This window comes from Panthera leo, chromosome D1, assembly GCF_018350215.1.
Source record: "Panthera leo isolate Ple1 chromosome D1, P.leo_Ple1_pat1.1, whole genome shotgun sequence".
NCBI classification, from domain to species: Eukaryota; Metazoa; Chordata; class Mammalia; order Carnivora; family Felidae; genus Panthera; species Panthera leo.
Window position 1 is genome coordinate 8649985 of NC_056688.1, and position 26722 is coordinate 8676706.

At 37.3% G+C, this 26722-nt stretch overlaps 1 protein-coding gene across 3 annotated transcripts in view; it reads right to left on the reverse strand.

Annotated features, from left to right (window-relative positions):
• The window catches only part of RDX (radixin), a 94504-nt gene that overhangs the window by 22554 nt on the left and 45228 nt on the right, over positions 1 to 26722 (reverse strand). For 2 of the 3 annotated variants that reach the window (XM_042904259.1, XM_042904260.1), the window contains exons 10-14: positions 25685 to 25815; positions 15127 to 15287; positions 14133 to 14225; positions 9752 to 9994; positions 6179 to 8764 (exon numbers count right to left, since the gene is read on the reverse strand). In XM_042904259.1, coding sequence (XP_042760193.1) covers positions 8600 to 8764; positions 9752 to 9994; positions 14133 to 14225; positions 15127 to 15287; positions 25685 to 25815 — 793 coding nt within the window. In that variant the 3' untranslated portion in view covers positions 6179 to 8599. Of the gene's footprint in view, positions 1 to 6178; positions 8765 to 9751; positions 9995 to 14132; positions 14226 to 15126; positions 15288 to 25684; positions 25816 to 26722 lie in introns of those variants that run through there. The other variant, XM_042904261.1, reaches the window with a different exon arrangement.

A 26722-nucleotide genomic window follows, 5' to 3' on the forward strand; every position in this document is an offset into this window, starting at 1 on the left:
TACTTTACTTTATACATCTTAATTTGGGTCTATGTCTCAACTCCGTGACCTAACTACAATTTCCACAACAGAGTCAAAGGGTTATCATCCGTGCCCTGAAGTCTAACAGTGCTCTGCACAAACAGCAAACAGCAATTCCTCTGCAAACCCCTGGGTGGGAATGTGTAGGTCTGTCTGTGGTATTAGTCTTACCACTTTGTGGAAAAAGCCACGCCTCCTCGTCTCCCATTCAGCATGTCTTCCATGACACCCTTGAACTGAAGACCTTGTAAATTCCTAATGTCTAAGAACTGAAGCATCATGGCTCACAAATAAAGGTGGTAGAGAACATTTTCTTACCTGTAGACATCAGACCAGTAACTTAGAAGATATACTTGCTTCCAGTCTTCAAAATGCTTGAGAACACCCCAAAAATGTGAATGCCGATAATCTCCCCTAAAGATGGAAAACTACTTTTCCAGTGAATACATTTTCTATACATTTTGATGCAGAGTCTTTGATACAGCCTATGTCCCCCGAATTCATTATAAACATCCTTAAAGCATCAGCATATCCTGGAATGTAATATGGCTCAGCATATTAAACTATATATAAAGCATACAGATGATTAGGTTCTGGGTTCTAATTCTAGGGTTTACCCTATTTGGTACCACATTTGCAAATATTATTTAAAAAGTAAACAGACCACTGAATCACGATTTCCTTTTGCATACATTAAAAGGTTTTATGTCTTTTGTAAGTACTTTTAAAACATACAAATTAAGAAGGTGCAAATTCTACATTTAACCTACATACCAATGGTAAGCTATTAGATTTTAAAGTTAGGAAAACGACCCACCCACTTGCAACTTCAATTACCAAGAAATTGTATTTATCTACATTCAAAAACTTTTATGGCCTAAAAATTGGACAAAACAAGAAAAACAAGAAGGAAGAAACCCCTAACATATCATCTGAGCATAAAGAGATGAATCAAGTCATACGTTTGGCAAAAGCTACACTGATGAAGCATAATTAAACCTCAACTTGGAAAAACTGACAGAAATCTCCCAAGTAAGTTGTTTGAAGCTGTCACAGCAAATGAATAGCTGCATGTGTATACTCTGAGATCATCTTCATGGAGTTGTGTCTGGGTAAATAATAGAACCCCTTCATAATATGAAAGAACCATTTTTCTAACCCCTTAAAACCTACTACAAAAAAATAAAACCCTGTAAGTTTCTCACAATCACTTACATCATTAGGACCAACCAGGGACAGAAACGACATTGACACAACGGTTATAAGCACATTCTGCATTAATAGTTTTCAACTATGAACAAATATTAGTGTTTCAAAGTACATGGATGTTAACCCTGGGTCAAGCATTACACTCGAGGGAAGACAATGCATCTGGAATCTAAGTGTCTAAACCAGATTGCAGAGAAACACTCTGAAACAGACCATCAGATTCAGAACTCTGAAAGGGCTTATAAAAACCAGAGGCCAAGACAGTCTAAGACCTGGAATTAGAACTCAGAATCCAATCCATTTGTTCTTGAATGTCTTTCATTTCTGGTTCTCTTTTTGTGCCGATGAAGAACCTCTCTCCAAAAGGTCACAGATAAAAGAAAAACAAACAGAGGTCCTAACTGTCCCCAAAGAGGTCATTTGGAAAATAAGCAGAAGAAAAAATATCAACTACACATAGCAAATAGGAAAGCAAATTACACCTAGATGTTTCCTTTAAATTCTCAGCAGATAGTAATAGAATTCTTTACCATGACCACAGCCTTTCTTCAGGCTAATTACTGTCTGTGAAGTTCTTCTACTTAGCTTTCTTTATCCTCTGTACTTCCTAGGACACCTGACACAGCAGCATGTATTCTCTGTTGGAGCAAAGTGTAGTTATTGTTCCCTTAGTAACTGCTTTCTCCCGAAGCACCCAATGTCTTCAAATCAAACTAAACTACCTCAGCAGAGGATTCAGGGCTCCATAAATTCCTGGCCCAGCCAACCTAGCTTTACTATCCTGTAGCCGACGCACAATGAATCACATTTTCTATTCCAGTCAGGAAAACCTACTCTTTCTAGACCCTCATCAGTGTACATAATAATTCTTCTGCCCTGCCTCTTCACAGCAACACCTCATCAAAAAAATTTTTCTCTTTAAAAAACATCAAAACTAAAGGCACGGGAAACGAAAGAAAAAGCAAATGGTCTTCATTAACATTAAAAAGCTTTTGTGCCACAAAGGATACTATCCATAGCATGAAAAGACAACCCAAAGGATGGGAGAGAATATTTGCAACTTTTGTATCTGGCAAGGGATTATTTACAACTCAGGTATCTGATAAGGGATTCATATCCAGAATAAAGAACTCCTACAACTCAAGAACAAAAAGTAAACAACTCAATTTAAAAGTGGACAAAACATGTATATACACTTCTGCAAAGAAGATATACATGTGGTGAATAAGCATATGGAAAACATGTTCAGTATCAGAGAGAAATGCATCATAGGGAAATGCAAATCAAAACCACAATGAGATAACCACTTCACCCATTGGAACGGCCATCCAAAAAAACCCCAAAACACCCCAAAATAACAATTGTTGGTGAGGATATGAAGAAGCTGGGGCCCTTAGGCACGGCTGGTAGGAATGTAAAATGGTACAATTGCTCCACAAGATAGTACAATGAGTCCTCAAAAAATTATCACATGATTCAGCAATTCTACTTCTGGATATGTACCCCAAAGAACTGCAAAGAGGGACTTGAATGGATATTTGTATACTAACGAACACAGCAGCCTGTTCACAAGTCAAAATGTGGAAATAATCCAAATATCCATTGACTGATGGATTAAAAAAAATGTGGCATATATAAACAATGGAATATTATCCAACATCTAAAAAGAGTGAAATTCTGATATATACGATAATACAGATAAGCCTTGAAAACATCATGCTACACGAAGTAAGAGATAATAAAAAAGGACAAATGTTCAGAGTCACCTGAAGTAGTCAAATTCAGAGAGACAAAAGGTAGGATGGGGGTAACCAGGGAGCAGGAAGGCAGAAGAATGGGGCATCAGCGTTCTAAGGGCACAAGTTGTTTGGGATGATGAAAAAGTTCTGGAGATGAATAGTGGGGACAACTGTACAACATGAATTTACTTAACGTCACTCAACTGTACATTTGAAAATGGTTAAAATTTTATACGTATTTTAACAATTAAAAAAAAAAAAGATTCAAGTGAAAGCTAACTCCATGAAACTTTGTTTAATACAGAGATTACTAATGACTCTAGGTGACCGGTTTGTCAGTAGGGTCTAAAATGAATCTTACTATAAAGTTAGAAAACTTTCACAATGAGGCACTTGTTTAAGGCTGTCTTTAAATACATAAAATTTGATGTATGCAATAAAAATTAAGTAATTTACCAGAGAACAAGCAAACTTGAGAAACTACACCATGTGCTCTTATTCTTGGCCTTATTCACTACTTTTCTTCTATTGATTTTCTGTACATTGTAGTTTCTTTCATCATACAACTGTATCTTTTATCCAAAATAGCTAAAATTTCAAAGTAAACAATTACCTAAATGGCATGAGGGCATGTAGAAGTCTAATGCTGGACTTGAATTACACAGACTTTTCAGTACAAACCAAAGGAAAGGGAGGGAGGAGGTAGTGTCTTCTAAGTCTAAAACATTCATGCATTTCTAGGTCTGACACGTAAGTTACGACATTTTAAGTTGCAAAAAATTAAAAGGGATATCACAGTATACGTTATAAACACAGCAAAAGAAGAATTTCATATAACCCATGTTTCATCAACAGGAATGTTTCCAAGGATCATCACGTAAACCTGTGAGACGCTGAAGCCGTATTACCAGGAAGATGGACATTGGCTATTTGGGTTTTGTGACATTAACAGAAACCATCGCAACTTTTAGGAACAAACTAAATGACATGCATAAATATAAAAGTGAATCTTAATTTTTTAAATGATCATGAAATGAAAGTGAACAATTGGAACAAAGTAACAAAAATAATAATTACAAGGATGGAAGCCACTGATGTGATGGAAGCCGGGAGGAATCTGGGCATACAAGTCACAGCAATCAACCAAGTGGAGCTGCCATCTTAAAAGAAATCTAGTATTTTAACAGATTAATGCGAATGACCTAAGGGCTAAGATACATTAGTATCTGAAGTTCCACATTTTAAGACAGGCCAAAATGAAAGGCACAGTCATTCTCATCTTGCTTCTGTATCCTACAATACAGCATATAAAAATATAGTGGCTTTGGGGCAACTGGGCGGCTCAGTCGGCTAGGTGTCCGACTTCGGCTCAGGTCATGATCTCACGGCTCGTGAGTTCGAGTCCCGCATCAGGCTCTGTGCAGACAGCTCAGAGCCTGGGGCCTGCTTCGAATTCTGGGTCTCCCTCTCTCTCTGCTCCTTCCCTGCTCATGCTCTCTCTCTCTCTCCTTCAAAAAATAGATACAAACATTAAAAAAATTTTTTTTAAATGTAGTGGCTCCATGAAGCTCTGTAAAGAAAGAGTCTGGAACCATTTAGTAAGCTAGAAAACTCCAGAGCCAGGCGTAAACCCGAATTCAAAAGATGTGCCACTGGGCAATTATCTTTTAACCTTAAAATTCCGTAGTGAATGAGAGATACTTGAACTCCTAAAGCAGTATATGTAACCAGAAATCAGATAACTTCATATCGGTGTTTCAGGGAAGTCACAATACTGAGGCAACAAAGCAAGGAGTCATGATTTTTCCAGAAGGAAAATGGCAGCTCTTAAAATCTTGAAAGATGGACCTATTAAGAAGTAGGCCCACTAGGAAAAAAAATGGAACTTTAGATTACTTAATTGGAAAAGTCAAGGATGGGAATGTGATAAGCTCTGATATGTGAAACACTATTGTGAACCAAGGCTTCCTCGCCACCAGTCAGCATAGAATGTGAGGATTGCCTTGACATTTCATAAAGTTATCTAAACATCTGCAGAATCCACTGAACTTTTGAAATGTACTAGAATGCTGTCCTTTTACACGATAAACCGCAAGAGCAACTGAGAGATTATCTTCTAATTACAAAATGAAGTACAGAATAAGAAAATGCTAAGAGTATGGAATAGGCCTACCAGTATAGCTCCATATTTGAACGATTTCCCTTACCCTTAATTAAGGATATCTAAACTTTGGTTTGCTACTAGCTCAGTAAATTAACGATAAAGGCACTAATTCTTTCTACTTAAAGTTTTAAGCTTTAGAGATTAACATGTTAAAATTTAAAAACTGTTTTCCTCATGCATACACATAATGGGATGCTTTGGGATCTAAAAAGTTTTTAGCTTCAGTTCTAAAAATATCACTAATCAACAAGGTAATCGAACTTCGGCCAGGAAGTAGTGGGCATTTTCAATCCTAACACTAATATTGAAACTGTTGTCCAATGATAATCAGGAGTGAGGGTTCCAAAAGAGCCTAAGACAACTCGGTAAGTGGGAATTCTAGTTCTTAAAGAAAAACCCTAATTAGATATAAAGGAATCTTATAAAATTCTCTTTTCTGACCGGATCAGAATAAAGAAATCACTACCTACTGGTAAGACAAAAATAAGGTGACAGCTAAGTATTACTATAAACTGAGAAGTCATCTTGCTTTTCTTTTTGGAATACATGACTTACTTAAGATGAATAATCTTTATGTTAAAAACTAGTAAGCTTTTAAGAGACAATAACTTTCTAGATTTATGGTAACTGCTCTGTAATGTCGCTTTAAAATAAAAATACATATTTAAATAAATGCACTTAGAATATATATAGTTCTTTAAAGAACATTAGCATTTTTATAGCAAGATCAATGGCAATGAAACTGTATCTTCGTTAGGAAACAGAAATTATCAATATACAATTAAAGCAATAATTAAAAATCCTAAATGATTTTGTTATCAAGAGAGTCGATTTAATGATTTTTCACAGAATTAACAATCACTATTACTTCCATACCAAAAGAGGTACAATTTAGGGGAAAGATAAATCTGTGAGGACTTTGAAAATTTACCCTATCCACTTCTCATTTTTAAGATGTGATGATTTGTGGGTCTAATAAAGATTATGATTCTGAGAAATATGCAAAAAAATCCATGTTAAATAACAACAGTGGACCTTGAAGGCATGAGCTTTTGTCACTTTATTGTTAACCAATGAATGTTATCCAAAATTATAGATGTAACTGTAGCTTAATTGTACAACACAGAATTATGCTAATGGTAAAACCTGCTGGAATTTACCAAATACTCATTAATATATTTTTACATTGCTATATGAGCATGTGCTCTCAACAGCTAATAATAAAAGTCATAACTGGCTTAATCACTATGAAAACTCATATTGCAAATAGTTGTTTCCTGTTTAGAAAAATTCACACAGCTTTAAAAATGGATTAAATCCATTTTAATCCTAATCTACAAATAGATTATAAACAGCAAATATAACTGGTAATTTTTCAACACTGATAGCAAACTGATGCAGCAGTGATAGTGCACACAATTCAAAATGTAGAAAATTAATAAAAATCCAGTGGAAATCCAAGTTTTCACCTATTATGGCAACTGCTTTGCTACTTTGGAAAAGTGAGCACGCACGCCTTGGAGCATGACGAGTTCACCACCTATCCCGCGAATGTGCTCAAGCAGAAACGCTCTCTTCCACAGTGTTTTGAAGCATGTGCACAACCACCACACAACAGTCACGTCAAGGTTATCAACCAGTTATCTCTTGTCCTACAAAGTCCAAAAATATATTAAATGCAACCTTTCCTTCTCATATGTCTGCCCAGATTAATCCTTTTCAAGTCAGCAAAATCAAAAAAAGCACAAGAGATATTTTCAGACACAACTTGAATCTACTGTGCATGAAAAATGCTTAACAAAATGGCAATTTTAATAGATAAATGTAAATTTGAGTGCATAATACCACATGAAAAGTAGCTGAACCACACAGAGAAAACAAGGCTTTCCTTATCTCCAAGTCTAGATGTTTTACAATAAAGAAAATGTTAGAACATGTGAATATTAGAACATCTTTCAAACTGGAAAGATTTCTTCTTAAGACATAATTGAACTTAATATAACCTAAAATTATAATTTCTAAAATAGGATTAACAAACCAAATTTAAGTATTTTTAGTTAGAGAACAAAAAAATAAGCACAATGATTTAGAAACCAAATCTGCTAAAATGATTATGTAACAATTATATCAAGAAATGAAGGTACAGACATTCATATGCTACAAGGGAAAATCTCTCTCTCTCTCTCTCGCGCATGCACACACACACACACACTTCCTCAGACACAGAACACCCCTCCAAGAAGATAGTATACCATCAAGAGCTTACAATTTTCATATAAATCAGAGTCCCACAATTCAGCTCAACAACAAGGCAGTTAAAAAAAAGTAGCACTCTAAGATATTCTGAAGGAAAAGGAAATCTCAGAAATACTCCTTCATGACTGGAAGTACTGGTGCGTGTTGGAGAACACACTTACATACTCCGCTGTGTTGGAGCGACCAGTCATCGCAGGTGTAGTAGTGAGGTAGTATTACTGTCCCCTCTCTGGGACTGATGTTTTCATACGCTGCTCTTCCAGAAAGGTCCACGGCTTTTTGAATGAGCATAATCAATGACCAAAAAACATATTTTTTTTAATTAAACATCTGTTTGTCTAAGTCAATCTTTGAAAGAACAGACTTTTTAAATCTTTTGGAGACAATTAGTATTTGCAGGTAGTGTTTCATCAATAAACTCTCCTAGGGTACTACCACCTGCTGTCTACACCTTTGTCAATGGTAGGCAAAGAAAACCAAAGGATGGCAGGTGATGAAACACCAATCCATTCAGCTGTCAAAGATGACTAATTAAGCAAATATCGAATATCCAATAATGTAAGCAAACTGGGATTTTAAAAACATTAACCACCAGCTGCATACTACACTATTAGATATTCTAATCCTTTTCATGATTCATAGCTGTCTTCTACACAATTATCAAAGACTGTCCACCCTGTCGCCTACCTTCATTTTGACCACTGCCAATGATCTATACGATGGCAGAATTATGGCTATCGGCATGGCAAGATATGATAAGGGCACGCCGAGGAAATCTGAGACAGAATGTGGAAATACACACAGGTCAACTATGGAAGGGTCCAAAGAAAACAGAGTGCTCTACCCAAACACTCATTAAGTCACCATCATCCTTTGAAATGTACAAAGTGCTTACATCACACATACACATTTGTCAGACATGATAATTAGTGTTAATCTTCAACAGAAAAAAAAAAAATGGAAACTGAAAATGTGAAAGGAGGCGATGGAACACTGTTCTCCATTCCCTGGCCCAAAGGAAAAGAAAATCAAGCATGACATCACACTGCCTTAATGCAGAAGGGCTCCCTCAAGCATGTCTTTTAGCCACCACAGTCAACTGGTGTAAGTGCTTTGGCAAGGTGGGGTGCATTCCATCACATCTGCAAAGGCCTGCTTTTCTCTGTTGGTGGTTCAGCTTATGAAGAACATGTATGCAAAATAACAGCTCTCACATTGCTTCAAACTCATCGATGCGCTGCTTTGTGTTGCCCTGTCGGATCTGCCGAAGAGTCTTGTACTTATCACGGCCTGCTTTCACGTTCTCAGCGTGAAGAACATCATTTTGTGTTTTCTTGGTTTCATCTCTGGCCTGGGCTAATTCTGAACTCAGCGCCTATGTTTAAAAAATAAAAACAATGACTATTATTTTCTTCTTAAAGTTTAAAAAGCTAATAAAAAAGGTTTAAAGACAAAAATACACATACAACAAATCTGACTTTTTTGCATATTAGAATTTACACTGTCACATAATTTCTTTAAAGTGTATAAATTTAAAAAATAAAAATAAAAAATATGAAGTATGTAAATCTGCTCTATTTTGGTGACAGTAGAGATAGTAGTTAGGGAGAAATACCCACTGTCTTTCACTTCTACACTCAACAACCACGACGATTCTGTATATCATTCCAAAATCCCTTAACTTTCTCCATACAATAGAGATTTTGAAATCACTTACAAAAGGTTCAATGTAGACAGTATAGGATGTTATTTTAAGATCTAAAATCCAGGCCATTAGAGAACCTTTCTCCAAAGTCTTAATATATTTATTGCAATTATCACTTCATTTTCTTTTCTTTATTAATATTTAAAGATTTCGCCAATTAAAAAATCAGAGAACTTATCCGAAAAAAAGGTCAAATCAAATTAAGATTTCCTACTCTGATCTAATTATGTGCTTTTAATAAACCTACCTTTTGGTATTATGAAACCTGAACAAATAGTTCAGAGTATGTAGTGTCATACAGGTAATCTATTAAATTATATGGCTTTTAATGTATACTTTACTGGCGAAAAACTAAATTCATCTGTCTTTTAAAGATAACATCAAAACACTTTCTACCTTTTAGCGTGGAGTCAAGCTGTAATTAAAAAATAACTTACCACTTAAGGCCTAATTACCCAAAACTAACACATTTGCTACAATGGAAGAAATCAAGCACTGTGACTACAGGCCAAGCAATCACAAACCAATCACAAGGCCAGCTAAGGGCAAAAGCTTAAAGAAAACTGGAAAGTTCCTTTTTAGTAAGTTTGTATTTTATTAAATGGGGAAAATGCTCACTGTACTATACATGTACACACAACTGTCAATTTGAAATACCTGGAGTTGTTTTTTAACACGCTCATTTTTTTGTGTTTCCGTTATACGTTCCTCCTCACTTCTGTGGTTCAGCACCCCGTCGTTTGATAATTCTGCGCTAGCCTCTGCATTATTCTCATCATGCTCATCGTGTTCATTTTCTGTTGGAGGAATGACTGGCGGTGGTGGAGGTGGAGGGGGTGCAGACATCACAGTTTTTAGCTCTTCTTTGGTCTTTTCCAAGTCTTCCTGGGCTGCAAAAGCCTGAACGTTAACAATAAATTTATCAGCAACTTCATTTGAAAACTGGTAATGAAGAGAATCAAGTTATCTCTCTTTCCTAATAGAAACTATCTTTCAGGGTAACGAAAATAAGCCCTACGGATGAAAACTCTACTTTTATAAAGGAATGCCAGGGGGCTAGAATGCCAGAATGAAAATACATCACTTTGCAAAAACTAATAAAATTGTTAACTCTGGCAAGCATAATCAAATATTGCTAAACCTGTTATGCAAATATTTGATGAGAAATGGCATCAGCCTAATGCCAAAGAATGCCACATCCAAGAGATCACATTTTAGCCACAAGAGGGAGCACATAACCCAGTCAAAGGAGGAATCAGCCTGTTTAGTGACCAGTTAATATCACTGATGGTAGGTTAACTAGATATTAAGTGTCTTCTGAGATGACACAACAGGAGGTATCCAACATCAGCAATTATTTGGGTGGTATACCGTGTTGCTGTGCCTGGAAAAATCCTGCTTCACACTGTTGTCCTGGTGTAATTACTAATAAGAATACCTTTCACTCTAAAAAATGTTCTAATTTGGGTGACTCACCTATGAGGCACTGTAGCCAAAAACTTTTTAGGATGCGTCCTTCAAGATTTCAGGTCTATCTTCCAGTTTACAGGAAATATTGATGATAAAAGGACAAATGAATGGCACCATAAGGACACACAAAGGAGAAGGGACACTCTGCAGGTCTTTCCAATAATTCAGTATCAAACAAAGGAATGTCCTATTTTAAAAGAGACTGAGAGCAAACCTATGTAATGCAAGGTGCTAATTTGGACACTGGCCTGGCAAATTATCTATACAAGATTTTGGGTCAACTGTGAATATAGAAATATATTCTATATATAAACCCAGAAATAAACCCATACAAATATGATCAATTAATTTGGAGCAAAGCAGCCAAGAACATCCAGTGGGGAAAGGACAGTCCCCTTCAATAACTGGTACTGGGAAAACTGGAGAGATACATGCAAAAGAATGAAACTAGGCCACTATCTTATAGCATACACAATATCTACTCAAAATGACCACAAACTTGAAAATAAGCTCTAAAACCATCAAACTCCCAGAAGAAAACACAGGGAGCAACTCCTTGACACTGGTCTTGGCAATGATTTTTTGGATTTGACAGCAAAAGCAAAAAATAAACAAGTGGCACTACATCAAATTAAAAAGCTTCTATACAGCAAAAGAAACCACCAAAAAAAATGAAACGGCAACCTACTGAACGGGAGAAAATATTGACAAATCTTATATCCAAAATATATAAAGAATTCATACAACTCGGTAGTTATAAAACAATCTGATTACAAACTGGGGAGAGGATCTGAATAGACATTTTTTCCAGAGAAGACATACAGATGGCCAACAAGGTCCATGAAACGGTACTCAACGTCACTGATCGTAACAGAAATGCAAATCGTAACTAACGAGCTATCACCTCACACCACTCAAAATGGCTATTATCGAAAAGGGAAGAAATAGCAAGTGTTGTCAAGGATGTGGAGAAAAGGGATACTGTGTGCACTATTAGTGACTATGTAAGTTGGTGCAGCTATTCGGGAAAACGGTACACAAGTTTGAAGAAGGTTTTCTTCAAAAAATTAAAAATACAACTACCATATGATCCAGCAATTCCACTTGTAGGTATTCATACCCCAAAAACGAAAACACTAACTCACAAAGATATATATACCACCAGGTTCAGTGCAGCCTTATTTACAATAGCCAGGATATGAAGCAAGCTAAACACCCATCAATGGATGAATGAATGGGTAAGGAAAGTGTTGTGTACACACACACACGAGTACTATTCAGCCACAAAAAAGAAGAAAATCTTGCTGTATCAACATGGATGGAACTTGACGGCACTACACTAAGTGAAATAAGTCAGAGAAAGACAAATACCATATGATCTCATTTATATGTGGAATCTAAAAAAGAAAAAATTAAACCAACAAAAAACGAGAACAAATTCCTGGTTACCAAAAATTGGGGGTGGCGGGGACAGTGGGGAGTGAGCAAATGGGAGAAGAGGATTAAAAAGTACAAACTCCCAGCTGTAAGATAAAGAAGCCATGGGGATATAACGTACAAACAGCATGGAGACTACAGTTAATAATACTGTAGATTTCAAAGTTGCTAAGAGTAAACCTTAAAAGTTTTCAGGACAAGAAGAAAAATTCTAACTATGTATGGCGACGGGTGTTAGCTCATTTCACCATACACACAATATCAAATAATGAAGTTTACACCTGAAACTAACATAATGTTGTATGTCTATTATATCTGAATTAAAAAATTTTTATGAATACAGTCTAATACAGATGAGATGAAAAGTGACTAAAATGGAAGCGTGTGTGCAGGACGACCTCACTCTAAACATATAAATGTGTATGTATGCACACACGCAAACAGGAAAAGATCGTGGAAAGATCTGCACTAAGGTGTTAAAAGAGTGATCCTGGTTTGTGGGAATATAATTTTTCTTTTGTGTCATTTCCTCATATCTATAGTTCAGAGGATTTACCTCTGTGGTGTCATTTTCATTTATTTACGTTTTTATTTATTTTTATTTATATACTATTAAAGCTTATTTATTTTGAGAGAAACAGAGACAGTGAGTTGGGAAGGTGTAGACAGAGGAGAGAGAGAATCCCACGCAGGCTCTGAGCGGCCAGCACAGAGGCCGATTTGGGGCTCAAACTCATGAAACTGAGATCACGACCTAAGCCGAAGTCTGAGGCTTAACCGACTGAGTCACCCAGGTGCTCCTTTATTTATTTTAAATGTTTATTTCTGAGAGACAAAGACACAAACACACACACACACACACACACACACACACACACACACACACACAGAGTGCGCGCGCGAGAGAGTGCACAAGCGGGTGAGGGGCAGAGTGAATGAGACAGAGGATCCAAAGTGAGCTCCTTACTGGCGGAGCGCACAGCCCAATGCGGAGCTCGAACTCACAAACTATGAGATCATGACCTGAGCTGAAGTCAGACACTTCACTGACTGAGCCACTGAGGCACCTCTTTTTTTGTTGTTGTTTTTTTTGTTTTGTTTTTCTTTCTTTTTTTTAAAGAAGTTTATGTATCTCTGTGAAATTCTAATAAAATAGTTAACAGGTTAACAGAGTTCTACACATACACACAATTTTCAATATATCAAAATTTCCCTGTGAAATTTAAACTGCTACCAAGAAAATTTAAGGGTGAAAGGAAACATTCACACATACTGTAGAAGGCCTTTGGGTAAAAAAATTATTATGGTTGCATTTAAAAGTTAACCTTTATTTAAAGTTCGGAGTAAGCTCTGATTTTTCACTTGTGCACTATTTCAACAGGGGCTTCATCTACTTAGGAACTTACACTAGGTACCTCAGAATGTATCATCGTCGCTGCATCCTTCTAATTCCACTTTATATCCACGATTTGGTTGCCATGCCCTTTTGAGTCTACCCCAAGATGTCTCTCAGCAACCTCTGCTCCTCTTGACTCTCAAGTAATCCCACCTCTTGGACCAAGCCAGCTTCCACACTGACGGCCACATTATTTTTGTAACACCATACTTAATCATGTTATAATCCTGTTTTGAGATCTTCAAAGTCAAATGTCTACAGACACTCCCTATCATCTTGCCATTGATTTAAAATTAAAGCCCTTCACAACTTAATTTCCTCTCTAATGTCCCAACCACATCTCACAAGATTTCTGAACCGATGCTCGAAAGCACTGCTTGCTTACTGGTTGCCCCTCAAATCCAGCATGTGCTTGCAAACTTCCTGTACTCATTCAGCCCCTCTGTCTACAGTCTCTAACCACCCCCAAAATTGAAGTTCACGACGCAACTTAAACTTCTAAGGGTTTTCCCCAAGCCTGCCTCATTCCCACAGAAATTAATCACCTCTTCTGTGCTCCCAAATACTGAGCTTGCGTCGACAGATCAGTAATTAGTACGATACAAACACATTCATACACACAGGTATCTTTCCCCCTCTCAATCGTGACAGTATTCATCTCTATAAACTCAGCATACGACTGGGTACAAAGTAGATATTCAACAAATGATACTGAGGGAAGAAACCAACGATCACCTTGTGCTGCCACTCAGTAGCTTCCTCTTCCTTTTTCTTCTTGGCTTCTTCTAGAAGTGCAATCTTGGCAGTGAATTCAGCAAGTTCTGCTGCCTAAAATACACAATATAATTACCAATACTAAAAATATGTATTTTCAAAAATTTATATTATGTCAACAAAGCTTTAATGTACATGCTTGGGCTGTATTATGTTCCTCTTTGATGGCCTTTCATTAAAAAAAAATTTTTTTTAAAAGGTGTATTTAAGATCATAAATATCTTATTTGTAGTATAATGAACTAGTAAGGAGATAAAGTAAAAATGGTTTCATTATAAGCAAGTAGTTATTCGTCTTCCAGTAGCAGGAACTTAGAATGTGTAACTCCAGAGCTATTTGTAAACTTTGATCAATAAAGTATTTGCTAAAGCCTACAAAGAAAAAATTTATATAATGCTTTATAGTTTGAAGAGCATGCTATCAAATAATCTCATGTGATTCCCCAACAATCCTATCTGGTGACATTATTTCTGTTTTCAAAGGGCAGAATCTGAGGCTCAGAAAGACCCAAGGACACATAGCAAGCGAATGTCTGAACCAATATTTAATTCCAGGATCCTTTAAATGTCATGCCCACTTAATATATCTAAGTCCACTACACAAACCAACACAAAGACCCCAATAAGTACGGCCCACGGTTATAAGAAGGAATCAGAACGTACTGTCAATTTATCTAAAGTAAAACACACCAGTGGTTTAGGCAAAGTTTAAGTGAATCAGAAATCTTTTGTTAGCAACAGGCTCCATTTATCTTTTATGGTCTTATTTTTAGTTTTTGTTTATTTGTTTTAAGGCAGAAATTAAATGTTTAGATTTCCAAACTTTGCTATTAGATACTACTTATATCTTTGGTGTGCTTTCCAGAAGATCTCTAATGTGCTTAGTTGTACAAGGTTTGCTCTATGCTTCTGTCTAAATTTTCCTTTTTCTCTGAGAAAGAGCTGAGGTTCCTGACCAGTTGCTCCTGATTCTTCATCTGGTCGGCAGCTTGTTTTGCTATAGCGGACTTGGCCTCTTCAGCAGCTCGGCGCTCCTTTTCAAGCCTTTCTGCTTCTTCCTTTGCTCGTTTTCGCTCCTGGTCCAGTTCTAGAGCTTTTCGAGTCTGTTCTTCTAGTTCTGTCAAATTGTACACCCCCCACAAAACAATGGTTAATTCTAATTATTCGCATTATCAAAAGAAGCCGAAATGATGGCAAAGAATCTATAATTTGTACAGTTTCTAAAAATTAGCACATCTGGAAATGAACATACATACTTTGATTTTAACTTGGCAAAAGCCTAGTAATTTTCTTTAGTACTCACAATTAAAAAACCTGAAGAAATGAAAACTTTTTGTAATTCAAGTTATGTCATAAAGCTTGAAGCACATCTTTATTTTTAAAAAACTAGTATCTCCAAAGTTTTGATCTAAATACTTTGCCACCTGTTTCAAAACTCTATAAAACAATACACTTTCAAACTTACCTAACTTTCTGCTTATCTAAACTAAGTATCAGATAAGTAAACCCAAAACATTAAGACTGAAAACAGCAATTACTGATTTAAAATAGGAATTCTGATGTGAATTATAGCAATTACTAAAAATTTTCAGTAACTGGTACATACCCATTTTTTGGGCATGAGACAAAATAATATTTGGAGATAAATAACATGAATTTTAATCTTTAAGTGTACAGATCATAAAGTTAATTCTCTTTTATTTGATGTGTTGAATGAAAAAGGAAAATACTACCAGCACAAATCCAAAAATTTTTAAGTGTAAAAGTACTAATTTTAAATATTATTCTAACAACTCTTGTTTAATAACAAGGACATTTTGTGACAGAAGACAAATGAATGCCATCTATTAAGAGACTGCAATGTCCTACAAAGAATGTCTCCCTTTCTGTGTATTTTAGAAAGGAAGAAAAACTAAAAATCTAGGTCATGAGGTCTGAAAGCTAACTGTTACATACACACTTCTCCTTACCATTGTTAACTTTTTTGGTCTTGGTCAGAATTAATTTAGGTAATCGCAGTTAAGACTTGGGAAGTTTTGAGATGGTCAAGAAGAAAAATAACTCTGGTCAAAGTTTAAATTTTCAATAAAATAATGTAAAAATTGTATGCAGCTATTATAAAGATAAAATGTATACAAAACTGGGTGTTACCACAACTAAATTCTAGGATTATTCATTTTAGAATCTGCCTTTTAAAACTGGGACATCAAACTAACCTATCAAACTTTTCTTAAAATCATTCTTTCCATCTAGTTGACTAATATTTATATAAAATAAAGCCCACAAAACTCACGGCTTTTTCATCTAAACAAGCAAACAAATAACTACAGAAAAATTCCTTCTGTACTATGAAAGAAGAAAGAAAATTAAGTGCAGGTTATAAAGTTAAATTTTAAAATAAATATTCCCCAATATTCATTATTTTCTATCAGTTTTTTTGCAATAAAGATTTTGAAGAACGGTAGACAAGGCAATGGTTGTTTTGTGATCTATTAAGAATTATGCAAAAGTGTAAATTATTTTAAATGTTGAAAATAAGTAGAAAGCTTCAAATCTACTTTCTTTTAGAAAGTTGTTTTTTTTTTTTTTTTTTTTTTTTTTTTTTTAAATAAATTTTAGGAAGGGCAAGAGCAGGAACAGGGAAGAAGGGCAGGGGGCAGTGGGGGAGAGAGAACCTTAAGCAGACTTGATGCTCAGCTCGGAGCCCAATGTGGGGCTCTCTATCCCATGACCTTGGGATCACGACCTGAGCCAAACTCAAGAGTCAGACACAACCGACTGAGCCAGACACAACCGACTGAGCCACCCAGGCACACCCCTAGAAAGGAAGGTTTTGAAATGCTTTCTTTCTTCCCTCCCCAGTTAAATGAGTTAGAACAGAGATTGGAAAACTATGGCCCACTAACCCAATTTCTTATTTTTATAAATAAAGTTTTACTGGAACCCATACCGTCATTCACTAAGGTATACAACACCCTCACATGTTTACATACAGCACAGGATGCTTTCATTCTGCAAGAGCAGGGCTGATGGTCGCAAAAGAGACTGTGTGATGTGGAAAGCCTGAGGTAGTACTATCTGACCCTTTACAGAAAAGTTTACAAACCCCAAAATTAGGTTATTTCTATTTCTATAAAAGAGACGTGCCTCCAAAACCGTGGATCCCATTAGGATACCTGTAGAGAAGGATTAGCTCAGAAAGGTAAATAGTATCAATATTTTGCCTCTGGTTCATAAACATCTAAAACCTACAATTTTTGAGGTCCGGCATACGGGAAGAGGGTATCAAAGAATATGGCTTGTTTTAGAAGATGAGGGGCGCCTGGGTGGCTCAGTCGGTTAAATGTCCAACTCTCAGTTTTGGCTCAGGTCATGATCTCACGGTTTCATGAGTTCGAGCCCTGCATCAGGCTTTGTGCTGACAACTCAGAGCCTACAGCCTGCTTCAGATTCTGTGTCTCCCTCTCTCTCTCTGTCCCTCCCCCACTTGTGCTCTGTTGATCTAAAAATAAATACTGAGAAAAAAATTTAAAAATAAAAGTATATTAATTGAAAACGGCAAGGTGCACCAAGACGTAGGCCGTATGCTCCATTTTATGTAAGAAAGAAGGAACAAGAATATAGTTTTGAGTATTTGCTTATTTTGTATGCAAAAAAACAAAAAACAAAGAAACAAACAAAACATAGGTATTTAATACTCCCAGTAGAGTGGAACAAAGGTGGAGTGGAATGCAGCAGCCTGAGGCCTGTAGTACTGAACCAGACTTAGCAGATACAGATTTAAACTGTGGGGCCACGAAGGCATCCAAGGTTTGAGAGGCCAAGAGCCTGAATAGAAGAGTAAGCTCTAAAACCTGCACGCTATTGGGGCACCTGGGTGGCTCAGCTGGTTAAGTGTCCTGCTCTTGGCTTCAGCTCAGGTCATGATCTCACAGTTTGTGGGTTCAAGCACCACATTGGGCTCTGTACTGGCAGTAGGTGTCCCGCTTGGCATCCTCTCCCCTCCTCCCCCCACTCAGTCTCTCTCAAAAATAAGGAAATAAATAAATAAATAATCATGTTATTTCCCCTCAAGATGTTTGCCAACTCTTAAAAGATACACATATGGGGTGAAAAACAAGGAAAAGAAGCAAAAAAAAACCCCAGCTGTAATAGGCTGAAGAGTGGAGCAAAAAGATCGACACTCTCTTGCAGCCAGGAGTCAAAGGCTGGAGTTCAGGGCCCCCTAAGATAGAAGGGCCCTAGAAAATAAGCAGTCTTTCAGAAGATACTCCCGAGATGTGGCAGTGAGGGCAACAACAGGAGAAGGCCAACCTTAACAACGTCTGAAATCCCGCTCAACTCCACCAAGGCAATCTGCACACAGTGTGCCTGTCAAAAGAAAATCGAATCCTCTCTAAAAGAAAATAACTTCATCCTAAGCCTCCCTAATGTTTCATACTCACTGTTGGGCATGCAACGAAAATTACCAAGCACATGAGGAAGCTGGGACCAAAGGACCCCCACCAATGTCCGTAAAACCCCTAAAAGAAAAACAGACTACTGTAGAGGCCCAAAGATTATCCAGATATTGGAGTCCGCAAACAAAGATGTTGACATAAGTATGATAAATACTGCTTCTTTAGGAGAGATGAAGCAGCCGCAAGGCACGAAAACAGATGCCGAGCCCAGAGGAGCACTGACAATAATGCAGAAGCAGAGCTGCGGGCACCTTACAGATCCTCCGCAGGGACGGCGAAGGCCAGAGTCCCTTCTACAATTATGCAAGCTCGTTATCAATCTTTTCTTTATGATTATGAAAATACTGTCCTTTGCTATCTTCTAGAAATTTCATTCTCCCTTCAACATTTAGGTCCACAATCCACAGCCCCTCCACAGAGAAACAGATACTAAAATTCAGGAGATCTTTGACAGGGACCCAGATATACTACTAATTTTACTTTAGCAAAACCTTGAGACACCAGAATCATGCATTAAGTGCCATCCCCCCAAAAGGTAAAATATTTATGACCACCAAACCACCAGTAAAGCTACAAAAGAGCATGTGAAGCTCCTCCTGTGGCTCAGAGTAAAGTTTAAGGAAAGAAAATTTGAAACGCCTAGACTTGTAGACGTCAGGGAAGGACCCATCAGAAAAGCCAGAAATAAATGCCAGCTTGGAGGATAATCATAGTTAGGGAGCCACCGTTAATCACATGCTCAACCCACAGAAGTCTGCAGCAAAAACATCCCAACAGCCCATGATCTTCCTGTCTTGGACTATCCATCTCCAGAACTTCCCTTCCAGACGCGCTCTATTCAGAAGACGGTTATGAAGAACTAGAACAGGAAGCCAAAGAACATGGGAAAAAAGGAAAAGTACAGTTAATACAACAAACAGAGAGAGAAGACTACCAACCGAGGAAGGATCCCAGTGGTGCCTCTGCCACCACCACCACAGGAGGAGAGGGTCTACACTGTGAAATACGCAGAACACCGGCACTGCTGACTCACACCGAGCAGTCCAGTCCTGGCAGAGAATAAACTGCTGGAGCCGTAGTTTGTCCTGTTATAAACTAAATGGTTCCCTATGGTCACTTGTTTCCAAGTCATTATTCTCCTTTTCTCAACTTCAGGATGATTTATAAAAGTATGCAATGTGTAACAATTAATGCCATTAACAATGAACATTAACAAATAATGTCATAAAAGATCATTTAAAATATAAGTAATCTGGAAGCCCAGGAGCTGCCCTCGTCTTTGCAACGTGCTTCCTACTGTACATGAGCATGCACTTGGCTGTACACCTATTACTCATCTCTGAGACATGTCAGTTTCAAGTTTTTCTAGATACAACTGGTAACTGAACAGTGTGGCACTGGCAATACAGAAACAGGTAAGTGGAACAGAACAGTCCAGAAGCAGATCCATACACATACTGTCTTCTGGACTGGTGACAAAGGTGATGGCTGTAGTCCAATGGGGAAAAGGACAGTCTTTGGAACAAATGGGTCTGGGTCAACTGGAAATACTTTGGGGAAAAAATAAACCTTGACTCCTACAAAACTGGTTACGTATGTATGGAATGTGAACCTACGTGTGAAAAGTAAAGCAGTATCGGGGCGCCTGGGTGGCTCAGTCAATAAAGTGTCTGACTTCAGCTCAGGTCATGATCTCGCGTTCTGTGAGTTCGAGCCCCGTGTCGGGCTCTGTGCTGACAGCTCGGAGCCTGGACCTGCTCAGATTCTGTGTCTCCTCTCTGCCCCTCCCCCTCATGCTCTGTCTCTCTCTCAAAAATAAATAAGAACATTAAAAAAATTAATTAAAAAAAAAGTAAAGCGTGAAAAATAATACATTCACAGCTATAAGTAAAAGAGTGATAAATGGAACTTAAAATGAAAAACCTCTCTTCATTAAAAGACACTATTAAGAGAGAAAAAAGGTAAACCATGGAGAGATTTTTCTTTTAAAAATTCATGAAAAGAACTATAGATCAATTAAAAACAATTTTTTAAGCAAAAGACATGAAAACACACTTCACAGATAGCTGTAAACATTTGCAAAAGTGCTCAAAATCAACTTATCAGCCATCAAGAAAATGTCCTGGACTCACTATGCTCACCATCATGACTAAACAAAAAACACAAAAAGCACTGACAATAACAAGTCATTAAAGTAATGAAGATACAGAGCCAATGAACTTCCATTCACCACTGGAAGGAACGAACACGGATACAATCACTTTGGGAAATGATGGCAGGATCTCTGATAAACTGTGGCAGTGATCCAGCAATCCCACTCCCAGGGGTATACACCTCCTCCAAATTAATACACAAATGCTATGTTTAAGAATGTTCATAGCAGCCTTATTTCACAACAGCCCCAAAATGGAAAAGCCTCAAATGTCTCCTACCACCAGGAGAATGGATAAATTGTGTGATATACATGCAACAGAATGTTACACAGCTGCGTCAAAGAATAAACCACACCTATAGGCATAAGATTTGAGAAAAAGAAGCCAACTACGTGAATTTATATAAAGTTCAAAAACAGGCAACACTATTCTTAAGCCTAACACCAAAAGCACAAGCAAAAAAGGAAAAATAAATAAGCTGGACTTCATCCAAATTTAAAATCATTGGGCTTAAAGAACACCTGCATCAAAATGAAGATAATCCACAGAACAGGAGAAATCATCTGCAAATCCTTACCTGGTAGGTCATAAGACATCTGTACTGAGATATATAAACAACTCTAACACCTCAACAACAAAAAGACAACGCAGTTGAAAAATGGGAAATTTGAAAATACATTTTTCCAAAAAAGATATATAAATGGCCAATAAACCTATACAAAGATGCTCAACTTCATTAGCCATTCAGAAAATGCAAATCAAAACCACAGGAGCACTTCAAGTGCAAGGATGACCGCAATCCAAAAGACTGACATCAGCAAGTGTTGGTGAGGCTATGGGTCATACAAACCACACGCTGCCAGCGGGAACGCGACAGGTATAGTCGTTTTAGACACCAGTTCGGCAGTTCATCAAAAAGTTCAACGTGAACTTACACATGACCCATTAATCTACTCCCAACTTTACACTCAAATGAAAACATACGAATACACAATAACCAGTAAACAGATGTTCACAGCAACATATTCACAACAGCCAAATGGTGGAAACAACCCAAATGTTCACCAACTAATGAGTAAGTAAAACGGAGGATACCCATACGATGATTGTCATTCAGCTGTAAAAAAGAATGAATGCCTGATACAAGCTACAATATGGATGAACCTCAAAAACATTATGCTCCATGAGAGACCGTTACTGAAGACCACATTCTGCACTTTTCCATTCACATGAAATGACCAGAACCCACAAGTCTACAGAGCAAAAAAGGAGATGAGCACGGGGGAGGGAAGGCTGGGGAAAGAAATCTGATGGACTGCTAATGGGTATGGGGTCTCTTTGGGGTGACCGTTCTAGAATTGTGGGGTCAGCTGCACAGCTCTGAATACACTAAAAACCATTAAACTATATACTTTAAGTCATTAATTTTGTGGCATTCTACATATCTCAACAAAGCTGCTAAAAATTTAAAAGACTAGGGGTGCCCGGGTGGCTCAAGTGGTTAAGAGTCCAACTCCGGATTTCAGCACAGGTCACAATCTCACAGTCATGAGACTGAGCCCGGCATCAGGCTCCATGCCCAGCATGGAGACACTTAAGATTCTCTCCCCCACTCTTCCTTTGCCCACCCCCCGGCCCCCACCGCCGTTGGTGTGCACACCCACATGCGGGCTCTCTCAAAAAAGTAAGATTAAACTCTAATGAAGATACACATCAGAGTCACATTTGGGGTGAAAAAAAGACTGGGAAGGGACATAAGGGAGGTTCCCTGAGTGGAGGTAATGTTCTGTACCTTGCTCTGGGTACCCACAGGAATAAATTCACTTAGTAAAAATTCATTAAGCTTTGTATCTAAGAGACATGCACATTACTACATGTACACTACACTTAGATGAAAAAAAAAAAAAAACTTGCCAAAAAAGTCTCAGAAAATTAAATTAGGGATTATTTCCTTCCATTCTAGAAATTAGAAACCTAAGGAAATTGAGAAGTTAAAATGACTTTCTGAGGTCACATTCTAAGTCAATGACAGAATTAAAGCTTGACTCCTATTTGTATACAATGTATACATAAAACAAACGCCCCCGCTCCCAACTGCTTTTATCCCACTATCATGCTCACCTCCTTCTGAACACTTAAAAAATAAAATGATCTTTATTATGTTAATTTTATTATCTTCTTTCCTCAAAAAATGTAAGCTCCAGGACAGCAGAAACCTTATCTGTTCAGTACTCTATCCCCAGCACCTACAATAGTGCCTAGTACACACTAAGTGCTTAATATTCAGAATGAATGAAATCACTCTACTTTTTTTTTTTATGGTTTATCTTTTCAAGGTGGGATTTCACTTTGATATTTGCTGCAGCAGTAACTGAATGCAAATATGGCTCTATTATATCTCAAATATAGTCTGCAGTATCTTCAGAGATGGTTTAAAAAACAGTAACGAGGTGCACCTCGGTGGCTCAGTCGGTTAAGCATCAGACTCTTGGTTTCAAGCTCAGGTCATAATCTCACGGTTTTCTGAGTTCATGCCCCATGTTGGGCTCTGTGCTAACAGCTCAGAGCCTGCTTGGGATTCCCTCTCTCTCCCCCACTCACACTGTCTCTGTCTCTCTCAAAATAAATAAGTGAACTTAAAAAAAAAAAAAAAGATAAATAATTTAACAGTGATGAATTGTGGAAATGTAAATGGTAGAATGGTTCTGTATAATGATTCATAACACATTTCAAATAATGACTGTAATAAAAATTTTTTAATAAAATGGTAATAATGAAGTATAGAAAAAGTTTCTTCTCAAACAAAAAAATTTTAGGTTTATCTACTAAATACTATTACTTAGATACGGCCAGAGTTACTGCATTTGAGTGAGAATTTAGCATAAATTACAAGACAATCATGAAGATTTTAGGACAGCCTGGAAAAGCTTTATTATTAGGAAAAAAACAAAACCAAGAAACAATTAGATGTCCTTTGCCCTAAGATGACTGATTGGAAATTGTCTTGATTGGGACACTCTACATTCTTTCTTAGGTTCTATCTTCCTTATTATATTCTTTAGTGCTTCTTGACTTGAGTAGTTCTCTGTGTGTATATCATTAGTATTTTTATTACACATCCTAAATAAACGAAACTGAAAGATTGAGTAAGTAGCTATTCTCTCAGAAAAAGATATATGTAAATTCAAAACTGGTATCGTTCAATCTTTCCTTTAGAGTCATGCCAGTATGATAAATTTCTTTCAACTTTTCCTTGAACAACACACATTCCATCTGACAGCATTCTTCCTCTCCAAGCACTGCTTACAGTCTTCCACAACATCAGGCACATATGGCCTCCCTTTATCTGTATTTCTATGCATCTTATTTCTGCCAACCACAAAGACTTGGAGCCACGCAGGCTGATTCTCTGTATTCCTAGAAGGCAGCCCGAAAGGCACTTCCTAAGTGTCCACTTTATTCAACAAAAAAGGCACCTGGAGTGGTACAAACAGTATGAAGTTAGAAGTGAGAAAACAGGTCCTACTCTTGCGTTGTGGTCTGCAAACAAGTATATTTAATACCTCTGATCTTTGAACTGAGGCATTTTCTAGCTCTTAGAAGTGAGGTTTCTAATGAGTGAGAATAAGGCTACTAGAGTTTTTCCATTTCTTCTCTTACAATTATTATTTCCAATCCTCTTGGGATCAGAATGATGAACCAGTTTGTGGGTTTACAGCCATCTCTGGGACTTTGTCCCGTAGTTACCCATTTGCAAATTCTCCTCCCCACTGCTCCAGAGTATCTCCCCACCATGGTAGCCTGATGTAAGGAATGAGAATAACCTTAAATAGATTATTATTTAATAAACTTTAATGTTTTTATTTTATTTAGAAAAAATAGAACTAAAAGCTGGTTCTACCAGTTGTCAGGAAAGCAGTTATTAATTCCAGTTCATAGTATATATTTCCAATGTTTACAACCCTCACTAAATACTAATGCTTGAAAAGAAAAACATCTTATTTTGCTCAACACCCTTTTTCTTCTGTTCTTCCTGCTATTTGTTGTTTGAAAGTAGTATATCCTAGGGGCACCTGGGTGAGAGTCTGACTTTGGTTCAGGTCATGATCTCACAGTTCATGGGTTCGAGCCCCGCATCGGGCTCTACGCTGACAGCTCGGAACCTGGAGCCTGCTTCAGATTCTGTCTCCCTCTCTCTCTCTCTCTGCCCCTTCACCACTCATACTCTGTGTCTTTTTCTCTCACTTTCAAAAGTAAGTACACATTAAAAAAAAATTTTTTTTAAGTAGTATATCCTAGACTTATTTAATATAAACCACTCTCTAAATCCAATTTTCCTTACTATACACTGTAGCATTCTGGTTACATTCTGTATAGGAAGTAGTTCTTCCCAATGTGTTACCAAAAACAAACACTTCTATGTGTTGTGTACTTTTTTAATATACTAAAATGAACTTTAGAGATGGAGTCCCAAAGGAGTTTATAATAGAATAGCTTAAAACACTTTAAATTACTTAGCTGCCTTAAAGTACTGAAATATCCATAAAGCAACGAATAAAATGGCTTTTGTTGAAATGCTAGCAAGTAGTGAAAATGTGTGTTTACAGAACCTTGAACAGTAAGGGGGAAAAGTTAATATATGCACTCATTTACAACATTTAATAAGGGTACACATGAAAAGAGCTCCGTGTTTAAATAAATAAAAAAGAAAGAACACACGAACACAGGAACATTCTATGCGCCTCAGTTAAATGTGTTTAGGATGTGATTCCAGTATGTATTAATCTGACAACTAAGTGGACTTATTCTACAAGACAAATAAGATTTAACAGAGTAAGGAAATAATTACATCTGACAAAAGAGGAACGATTGTGAATTCAACATTGAACAGAAGCTCCTACCTTTCTGGGCTTTCAGCGTCTGTTCTTCTATTTGCCGTAGACGCTCCATTAGCTCCTCCTTCTCACGTTCTATCCTCTCCTTCTCCTTTTCTGCTATCTCCCTTTTCTTCTTCTCATTCTCTAATTGTGCCCTTAAGAGGAATTAGAATTGCTTTGTTACATACTAATACGTAGAAATTTTGACGTGAAACTCAAGTACTGTGAGTAAACTAAGAAAAATCTAAGTGTAAGTATTTAAAATTTTGTTTTAATGTTTATTTATTTTTGAGAGAAACAGAGACAGAGCTTGAGTGGGGGAGAGGCAGAGAGAATGGGAGACACAGACTCCGAAGCAGGCTCCAAGCTCTGAGCTGTCAGCACAGGGCCTGATGCAGGGCTTGAACTCATGGACTGCGAGATCATGACCTGAGCCCAACTCAGACACCCAATGGAATTACCCACCCAGGCACCCCTAAGTATAAGTATTTTAAGAGTCTTCATTATATTCAGCTGATCTCAAAAAACCACCCAGTTGAAAATACAAGACTGCCCTGTGATATGCACATGCACGGGATTACAAGGCATTCTTTTTGTGAGGTCACAGGAAATGTCATCCAGGACTGCTTAAAAAGGTATTAACAACTTAGCCATTGTGGAAATATTTTCAAGGTAAAAATTTACAGAAGTGCTAGGAAAGTATAACTGTCAGATATATCCCTGTATACAAAGCATATTTTTCATGTGGACTTGAATGGGGGGTGGGGGGAAGCTAGGAGAATTATCACTTACATACTTGGTGAATTCTGACAACACATTACAGGTCAGCACAAAAGGAGTTAACTGCACACTTTTGTTGAGAGAAATAAGAAGGCTTAAAAGGAGTACACAAGGTTATTTTACTTAAACTGTTTAAAGTAAAATAACCTGGGAAGGCAAGAACGTTCAATCATTAACATGAATTAACACATTTTTAATTCCTAAGGTAGCACCAACTTAAGCTGATATAAATGGCCAGTTTTATCTCCTGCATCTGCCAGGGGCCTAATGAGACTGTTTCTT